Raw genomic sequence first — 10341 nt, 5'->3', positions numbered from 1 at the left:
AGAGATATTGTTCAATTAGATTATGAACTAGGCTGAGAATAATTCAGAAAGTAATATCAGATATAGATATCTTGTAAAATATTAGAAATGACATATAGTTGCTAGAGTTTTTCAATTTTTTCTTATCTCGATAATGTTTTACGTCAGGAATTCTTTAGTGAAAATTATATCATATACTCCAGAATCCAAAAAATTTTTTCTAACAATAAGTGTAAATACATAATGTAGGAATTGAATATTGAATAAGTTAAAGAGAATTACATATAAGGTAAGTTGAAGGAAGATGCCATAGTTAAGAAATGCTGTAGTATAGAAATATGAATAATCCAACGTCATAATCGCTTCGGGATTTTTGCAAAATAATATTTAAGCTTCCACATAACTATAGCCACCCTAAAAATTATCATTAAAAAGTTACAATTTGGTTATATGTTTATCCCTGCAAAACTGGCATTTTCCCCAATGCCTAGGTAAGAGGGGGTAACGGCCGGATATACAACGGGCGTTACAAATAAAAGAGGAATATGCCTCTTTTTGCGAGTATAGTATCGAGCGAGATCTTCATCGGGATGCGGAAAAAAACGAGATTTCCACGCTCGATCTTCACCAACATAGATTATAAGAGCACTATCAAAATTATCAAGTCGCGCCCGAATTTCTAAATGGAAACTCGGCCACGATTATGCACGTGTGAGAAATACGCTTGATGCAGAATTCGACATATACAGGTGGGCTATCTAAAATGAGCGCGGCGTTTCGCAATTTGACCGAACGGAGTACTTAATGTGTAAATTGCAAAAGAAAGTTTGCCAGGACGAGTGTGCTAGGATCGAGTGGAACTTTATGAATCGCAGCATGTTGCGCGATGTGGGAAGCGAGGCAATGAGGAAGCATTTTGTCAAGTATATAACATATTCACTGGAATCTCTTGAATATAAAGACCGAACGATTCGTGTTAAATATCAAAATTACATCCAAAGATATAAATATTGGCCGTTTCAATTTATGGTGAACACGAAAAAGAGCAGCGATAGACAACAGAAAGGAGAATCGGCCAAATGTCAGCTTTATCAGTGTTACGTCGTGCTTATCAGAATTCGTTTCCCCGGGAAGTAAGAGCGAACTTCCGGCGAACATTTTAATACATGATAAATAATCATATTGATATTAAAGCTTAGAGATACATCCTCTCTAAATTTTAATCAAATCTTTTATAGTAAAAAGCACTCGCGTAGTCGCGCAATTGTATACCATGACGCGTTAAGCGTGGCCGAGAAGATTGACTTGGAAAAGGATATCTTCTTTATAGAACCTTAGAGTAAAAATTTAAAAGGACGAGAATAGAAAAAAGTTGCTACGATGTAATATTTAAAAGAATATCACGTTTATTTAATAATTGCAACATTCATTGTATATAACGCTTTCTTTAAAAAAAAATCGTCATAATTAAGAAGGTTTCTTTAATCTATTTTTGAACAGTCGATTCAGTTGGACATTGAAATAACGCAAAGTACTCCGTTAACTTCGGAGACTAGCAAACCTGTGTTTGTCATAATTGAGATCAAACTTTTTTATCCACTCGTTTCTTATAGATTCGAAACCGATCTCTCACACATACTACGTTTACGCAAGCGTTACTTCTGTAGTAACTTACGATAATTTACTCCGCGTAAACGAGTGAATTATTGTAAGTTACTACAAAAGTAACACTCGCGTAAACGTAGTAACAGAAAAAAAATTAAGTTGCTTCAATTAAACGTCGACGTCACGGGCTGTCAAAAACATAAATAGTTAATTTAATTGAATATTATTGAACGAAATATTCTAATTATTAAAACAATTATTTGATGTTTTTTATTCCTTAATATTACCAGTTAAGAAATAATGGGCTATGAGAGCCGATGCAAGATCAAATATGCGGAAAATTATATTTATCTTACAATTAGTCAACACATTAAAACATTAAAATTCAAACGTTTTGGTCTTCAAATCGGGCCCTCTTCAGTGACTCATGTATAAAAAAGTTGGAGGCTAAAGCTACCGTTTTAAGTATCTTATTATTCGGACATTTAGAAGCAATTAAATGTCTAGACTCAAATACATCTGATAATTTTTATCCGTTAATTCGAATATAATAATATTTTCATTAATGACTAACTATTTGGATATGAAACATTGTAATGGTAAATTTGTATTTCTCGACGGATATATCATATATTGGCTGTATAATGTGAATAATTATAAAAATTGTATCAAACGCAAATGTTAAATATTTGATTCAAATTTTTATAATATCCCAGACAGCACAATGTCTAAAATCGGGACGTAATAAAGACGTCTTTTAGTCATTTTTTTGTAAGACGTCTGAAAGATGTCCAAAGGATGTCTTTTAGACGTCTTATGTCCCGCTTTTGACCATGTGTGCTGTCTGGGATGTACCTACGTTAAACACGAGGGGGTAACCACTAAATGAAATCGTGGGACAATGTCCCCGAAATCATTATGAAATCATATAAAATCATTAGAAATCATATGAAATCATCAGAAATCATATGAAATCACCATCAGAAATATAAAATCACTAGAAATCATATATGAAATCAGCAGAAATCATTTTGAATCTCCATGTTATCACTGGAAATCATGTAGAATCACCATATGAAATCACCATGAAATCCTCAGTGAAATTTGATAATATCATATCAAATCTCGTATACAGTGTTGAAACCGTGTCGCATCGTGACGTGTTCTATTGATTACGATCGATTATCAATCGCTCTCGCAAGCGCCCTCCCCAGTAAAGTTAGGTTAGGTTAACCACGGAATGAGATGGCTGCGTGTCAAAAGCGTGCGTGTAGAATCTCTTAACGTTGCTGGATTCTAATATAGTTATTTTCTCGAGTGTTTTCTACTCAGGGTATGATGGACGACAAGAATGACCGAGAAGACGGTAGCCAGCTTGGCAACAAGTACGACGCGGTGATACCTAAGTAACAAAATCTACTTTAGTGTTATTGGAACTCAGACAGAGACTCAGGAAGAGGATCAAACAGCTACAGACGTAATGTGGCACATTATAAAGAAAGGAATGGGGCTGAATATTCCTGTATACTTAAAAAATATCATGCGTCTTAAAGGATATGACACACCCATTGCTATAGAGAAAATGTCGGCAGATACTACTAAAGAGCTGGAATTGTTTGGTAGAACAGAAATGCTCAAGTTCATAAAAGAGGGTGAAAAGTACAGCGACTATTTCAACAAATATCATATTTGTCCTAGTGAGTTCCGCATTCCAACCGGACATAAGGCACTACTCGATGAAATACAGAAATTCGTTGCTAACAAACTCTCCACGGATAGAATGTATTTTATGCCTGAGTTAAGGCTTAAAAAATCCAATTGTCAACCCCGAAAATTAACAGAAAATTTTAATCAGAAGCAAAAAGTCTATGCAAGTCGAGTGGCAAGTAAACTTTCAAATGAAGACCTTGATGAAGGCTCCTTACCAAGCTCTTCGCAGCATGCCAACAGTAGATCAAATCCTGACACTTCCACTGATATCAATTTGAACGCTGAGCATGACAGTCTTTATGCCTTAATAATGGTATGGTTAAAGAAACAAAGTAAAGTAAGTATATAATTTAATACAAATATCTAATTTTTATGTAAGTACACGGAGAAAACAGCTATGGTTGTTACCTTGGTTGTTACATTCGTACTCTCTACGATTAGAAAACAAAGTTATGTGAATTAACGTTAAATAAATATTGTATTAATAATTGGTGTTGCTACATTAGCCAAGTGATATCACTAGTGTTTTCTCCATGTAACTACGTAATAATAATCTAAATTAAAATAATGTTAAATTCAATTTCCTAAAATTATTTATTATTTACAGGTAAGTAAAGAAGTCGAGAAGCAAGTTGTTGAAAAATTTTCGTCTGCTTCTATAGAAATAACCATCATTGAAGAAGGAATAAAGGATGATTCAGAGAGCTCTGACTATGTTGCTAAAGTCGGGGCTAATATTATTTGCCCTATATGTCAGAAAAAGACAAAAGCCCATAAACTCGAATATGGGAAACAAGGAAAAATGAGATGGGTAAAATCAAATTTGAGAGGCACTTCAAATCTCATTTTTCCAATGCGGGTAATCCTCGTGATACACCGATACACATCAGTAACAATCCTACTGAGAAGACAAAGCAAATGCCTCTTGAGAACTTTTTATTGCAATTCTCTCCACAAAATCACTCGCAAAATCAGCTTGAAGACGATGAACCGGTGAACATCTCTGAAACGGAGTTCGGGGGAATAACTTCTTGGAGTAATCGAGGCGCATATTGCTTCAGAAAAACACCCTCACCATCGCGCGCCAATAACTTGAAAGACAAAATTATAAAACGCAAGGACAAAAGATCTCGATTCTACAAGGCACAGAGATTACGTTATAGATCTATTGCAAAAAACCAAACTCGAATACCGCAATTTTTTTAAATTTTAAATGACATTGACTTAATTTTACAAAAAAATAAAGAGTTAGAAATATGTTTAAAGAATGCTTTATTAATTCAAGAAGAAAACTCGGGAGAAAATGTTAGAGAAAATTATGATAAAAAAATACTTTTTTTTTACAAATATTAATTGATTCTGCTGAAAAGAATTTAAACGTGTCAAACCGAGAGTCAAATACCGGTTTTAGATACAGTAAGACACTCAAGTTATTTTCAATATATATATATTTATGCTTGGAGGGAAATTACTATACGAAACACTGTATAAGAATCTTCCATTAACGTCTGTAAGTAGATATTTGCAAAAAAATAGACAAAAAATAGTTGAGGGAGAATTACGTTGTGATCAATTGAAATCTTACCTACGTGAAAGAAACTTGCCTTCTATTGTATGGATCTCGGAAGATGCTACAAGAATAACTGGTAAAATTCAATATGATCCCTCAACAAATCAGTTAGTAGGATTAGTTTTACCACTTAATGAGCATGGAATGCCTGTATCGTATTCATTTCTGGCCAGATCAGCGAAGGAAATTGAACGTCATTTCAATGAAGGAAAGACTGCCTCATTAGTTTATACCATTATAGTACAACCCATTGCAGAACATTCTGGTCCATTTTTTCTGTCATTATTTTGTACTGATAATAAGTTTACCTCACAGAATATTACTAAACGCTGGAAATTTATTCTTAAAGAACTAGCTGCATTTGGAATAACTGTACTCGGATTTTCATCAGATGGAGACCCTCGTTTATTAAAAGCAATGCGCATAGAAACACGTTTAGGAATTTCACAGGTATGCAATACGGCACATCCAAAATTTACCTCAAATTGGCCTTGGTTCAATGCTATATATACTGACAATTATTTTGTACAAGATACCATACACATAGCTATAAAACTTAGAAACAGATTATTGAAACCCTCTATTTTGCTACCGTTCGGAAACACACTTATTTCTGTAAGTTATTTAAAAATACTGATAAATATTGTATCCCCAAGGACAAGCATTTGTTATCTTTGTCCGATATTGAACCTAAGGACAAAATGAATTTTGAATCTGCTAACAAAATATCACAAGAACATGTTCGGAAATTATTACTTAATCATATTTCTAATTCGGAGGGTACCGTGTTATATTTAAAATTACTAAATTATATAATACTGTCATACACTGATCCTTATTTAACACCTTTGGAAAAGCTTTCTAAATTATGGTACTCTGTGTTTATAATACGAATTTGGCGCAACTGGATAAAAAATAATAGAATGTATACTTTAACAGATAACTTTTTAAGTTTAAATTGTTATGCCTGTATTGAAATTAATGCACATAGTATGGTAAATATGATACAAAAGTTATAAGAGATTGCAATATGCCACATCTGTTTATGCCGCCATTGTTTAGTAGTCAGCCCTGTGAAGCATTTTTTCATCAGATCAGATCTATGTCTACTAGTTACTCGACTATTGTAAATTGTAGTTTACTTGATGTCATACATAGAATTAAGAAGATACAATTACAAAGCGATATCTTAGCGAGCAAATTAAATAAAAATATTAATTTCTTGAGAATGGAACATAAAGTAAAAACAATACAAATTCAGTCTAGTTTACCAACTAATGACGATATTTACGAAGCTATTGATGAAGCTAGAAAAAAAGCAATCACTGATACTCACAAGTTTGGTCTAAAACCGAGAAAATTAAATTGCAATTTACCATTAGTAATTGATACAAGAGTTGATGACTCGGAAGTCGACTCCTCTGATAATAAAAATAATAATTTGAATGACTATGTAGACGGCACTAGAGAAAATAGTACAGTTACATCAGCTTCTAGTGAAGTTTCTATTTCTAGAAGTATAGAACAAGAAGATGACGAATTTCCAGCAGAAGATATTCTTTGAGAATGTGTCCACTTTATCATGCGTATCTGATGATTATCTTAACATAAAAAATTATGGTGAAACGACCCTTGCACTAAATAAAACAAGTCCATTTACCATTGTTACAGATGCGCATGGTAAAGAAATAGTTGTTAGAAAATCGTCTATCTGTTGGCTTCTTAATAAAAATTGTAATCGCCTTAGTAGTGATTGTTTACAACGTGTAATGGAAAAGGAATATTCCTTCAAATCAAAATCTACTTTAATGGTGCGTGTCCACCTGCGAGTAAGAACTCTCGAGAGTCTCTCTCTCTCTTTCTCTCTTTTTGCTCTCGAGAGTTCTTATTCGCAGGTGGAGACGCACCATAAGATCGAATCTATTAACACCATCTTGTAAAACTTGTGATGATGTAACTGTCGGAGAGTGGTGCTTGTTTCGACAGACCGAAAAAAATGTAATACTCTTGGGTTTGATTTTAAGTTTTTCCTACCTTCAAGGTAAAAGTAAAAAATGCAAAGAATTTTCCAAGGAATATGCAATTATTAATTATGAATCAAATCGTGAAATAGGAATATTGTGTTCGTGGTATAGTTACGATACTGAAGGAAATGTTAAACCTGTATTAGTAGAGAATCATGGATACATAAGTTTAAAAAATTATGTATGTACTATTACTGTGGCCTATAGTAGACAGCGCAATGGTCTATTGAACCGAAGTCCCGGGTTGGATTCCCGGCAGAGCCAAAATTATATTCGCTCGTTCTCCTCTTGGAAGGCAATGGTAAACCACCGAGAGTATGTCTTGCCAAGAACGTTTTTCTACAAAATTATAGCCGTTTGGAATCGGCGTTCAACTGTAGGTCCCATATATAATGTGTATAATCCACGTGCGCAACACATGTATATAAAGAGAAGCCACCACACTCCGACACGAGTAATAGGACTGAGGATGTGATATAATTGATATGGTACGTAATATAGGGTAACTCCAGTATTTACGCCGCGCAGGGTTTTGCGCCGCAGATATCAGAAAAAATAAAAGGAATGAAGGTATTTGCTCGCAATTATTCTGTTATGTGCCTTTATGCCATATTAGTATTGTGTTGTAATTTAAGTTTTTTACTGTTAATATTAACGAAACTGTCGTGAGTTGAATCGATTTCTCACCGTAGTAAGAAGCGCGATCTTGCATGTGATACGACCTACGTAAAATGATTACTGTAGGGAATTGTTAAAGGTTTAATGATTATATTTCATGATACATAAGTGTAGAGGGATAGTAAAGGATGGAATACAGCAAACTACAAGTGCATAGCTCTTGTATTTTTTGTTTAACTTAATATATCTTGTATATCCCTCCTGTTTAAGATATATGGCAAGTTAGCATGCGGGATTTATGCTATAGTACCTACAAACACTTTGTAAAACTTGAAATCTCCTATGTGTTCTTTTTCCTTTTTTTTTTGATTGTATAACAATATAATCTTTAATGCATTTATAGCTCTTCTATTTTATTTAAAAAATTTTTTAGTTTTATAATTTGTTCATCATTCTTACATCTTAATAAACTTCTTACACACATTTCATAACCTATTATGACATTTTATTACCTTATTTATAAACATTATTTGTAATTTTTTATAAAGCGTATATTTCACCCAAAAATGCAAGAGTTTCTAAAAGTTTTTTTTATTAAATACAAAGAATGAATATTTCATATTTCTATATATATGTTATAGTAGTAGACAGTATAAAGTTTTTATTGGTATAATTTATTTGCCTTAAACATAATAAATATAGTACTCGATAAATTAAGTTTTCCTTAGCTGTGGCATATATATACCGGAGTTACCCTAATTCTGCAGTATTTTCTTATATTTTTATCGCAATTAGTGCAAAAATTGATTAATTTTTGGATACGCCAAGGAAGAAACTGCACGCTGGACAGTAATGTTTGTGGACCAGACAAGAATCCATGCAGTAAGGTAACGGTGCGCAACAACAACATCTGCGAAAAAACATCAGATTTAATCATACCTTTTTCCGGTAAAATTTTTTTTTACTCTATATTTCAAAATCTTACCCGCCTAAACAGAGGAGTAATGCGAGCAGATGTGTTTTCATGTTCGCTGCCGATTCTACACGCGTACTTATATCAGCATTGCAACGTGGACAGGTCATACGTTGATTTTCCTTGCCAAAGACTGTCGCCGTTATAATCGTATGTACCGTATCTGTGTACCATATTAGACACGTTAAACTTCAGAAGTATTAGTCATAGATGCGACTATTCTGATGGAAATATTTTACTAAAATTTAATGAAATTTTACTAAAACGTATTTGAAATTCTCTCTCAATTGACTCCATTTCGTTATTATTCCATTAAAATTTCAGTAAAAATTCAGTTTTTAGTTCAATTTAGTAATGTTATGATATCTGATAAAAAAATTTGTTATTACTTTTCTCAATAGTATAATTCAACTTTTCTTGTACTTTACAGTATTACATTACATTTTACAAGGAAAATTGTGATTTATTTTGAAATATATTTAGTATAATTTTTTAATAACTTTTATTTTATTTTTCATTGATTTCATAATAGTTGTTCGCGCGCGTGTGAGTGGAAAAGAGCGGGCAAGTGGGTGAGAGATCACTGACACCGAAGCGCGTTGCGGCCGGAATAGTTGACGTAGGCTGCAGACCGCAACTTTTATGCGTTTCGCGTTTTCACTCTTGTCTTCGCAGGACATTGCTAGAATCGGCTGGTTCTGCATAGAGGTCCTGCACGATTGCCGAAGAATCAATGATAACAGATTCATTCTTGACAATTAAACTAATAGCAAATAGCAAATGGCAAATGGCCAGACCAACAGCAGCACACTCGACCTCGACGTGCAGAACCAGCTGATTCTGGCAATGGTCTGCAAAAACAAGAGCGACAATGCGAAACTACTGAGATATAAGTATAGAGAGAGCACTGGAGAGCACTGGCGCGATGGCGCGTACCGAGAGAGAGGTAAAGTGTCGAGAGGTAAGGGATCGCTGTCTTATTTGTCATGCCGTTCGTATGACAAAGATAATTATATCTTTCTCTTAGCAACATGCGCATACGTCTTATACAACAGAGAAAGAGAGGGATCCCACAATATCTGTCTCAGGCTCGTTTTCTGCCTACGGGCGTAGCATCGCAGTTCCCACTCTATACTTACATCTCAATGCGCGAAACACATGAGAGTCGGTTTGCAGCCGGTGTCGCAGAATCTATGTCAACTCTTCCGACCGCAACACGTTTTGGTGTGAATAGTCTCTCATCCATTTGCCTGTCCTTTTCCATGCGCGCGAACAACTATGAAATCGATGAAAAATAAAATAAAAGTTATTAAAAGTTATACTGAATATATTTCAAAATAAATCACAATTTTCTTTGTAAAATATGTAATGTAATACTGTAAAATATAAGGAATTATACTATTGAAAAGTAATAACTAATAAATATTAGATATCATGAAATTTACTAAATTGAACTAAAAACTGAATTTTTACTGAAATTTTAATAGAATAATAATGAAATGGAGTCAACTAAAAGAGAATTTCAAATACGTTTCAGTAAAATTTTATTATATTTTCAGTAAAATATTTCTATTAGGGTAGGTATGCACAAATATTGTATGTATATACTCGCTTTCTATAACATGATCATCAGCGGCGCCAACTTGGGAAAAATATTGGGGAAGTGCAGGATGCAAGAAATTTATATTTCAAATAATAAACTTTTTTAAGTAACCTTTACATTATCTGGAGGGGGAGGTAGAAGAATACGAAAGTATGTAGATTATATGCTTGTAAAACAAAGTGTAGATACAAACAGAATATTTAAAGTATACGTACAAAATCGGAAAGAAAACTTACACTTATTATAATCGTAAAAAGTT

The 10341-nt window shown here is 33.5% G+C and overlaps 2 protein-coding genes across 2 annotated transcripts; one reads left to right on the top strand and one right to left on the bottom strand.

Annotated features, from left to right (window-relative positions):
- Positions 1-1965: 1965 nt before the first annotated feature.
- LOC112464402 lies at positions 1966-4291 on the top strand. Its single transcript, XM_025031360.1, has 2 exons — positions 1966-3631; positions 3902-4291. Exons 1-2 carry the CDS (start codon positions 3065-3067, stop codon positions 4289-4291), a joined length of 957 nt encoding a protein of 318 aa, XP_024887128.1. The 5' UTR covers positions 1966-3064.
- Positions 4292-8246: 3955 nt separating this feature from the next.
- On the bottom strand, positions 8247-8642 carry LOC112464401 (lipopolysaccharide-induced tumor necrosis factor-alpha factor homolog). Its single transcript, XM_025031359.1, has 2 exons — positions 8492-8642; positions 8247-8416 (listed from the first exon to the last, which is right to left on the bottom strand). The coding sequence occupies exons 1-2, from the start codon at positions 8587-8589 to the stop codon at positions 8314-8316; spliced, it is 201 nt and encodes a 66-aa protein (XP_024887127.1). The 5' UTR covers positions 8590-8642; the 3' UTR covers positions 8247-8313.
- Positions 8643-10341: the final 1699 nt, after the last annotated feature.

Source organism: Temnothorax curvispinosus, unplaced genomic scaffold (genome assembly GCF_003070985.1).
Source record: "Temnothorax curvispinosus isolate PA1 unplaced genomic scaffold, ASM307098v1 QBEX01014215.1, whole genome shotgun sequence".
Taxonomy (NCBI): domain Eukaryota; kingdom Metazoa; phylum Arthropoda; class Insecta; order Hymenoptera; family Formicidae; genus Temnothorax; species Temnothorax curvispinosus.
Note: the sequence above shows the minus strand (reverse complement) of the source record. Positions and strands in the feature narration are given on the sequence as shown.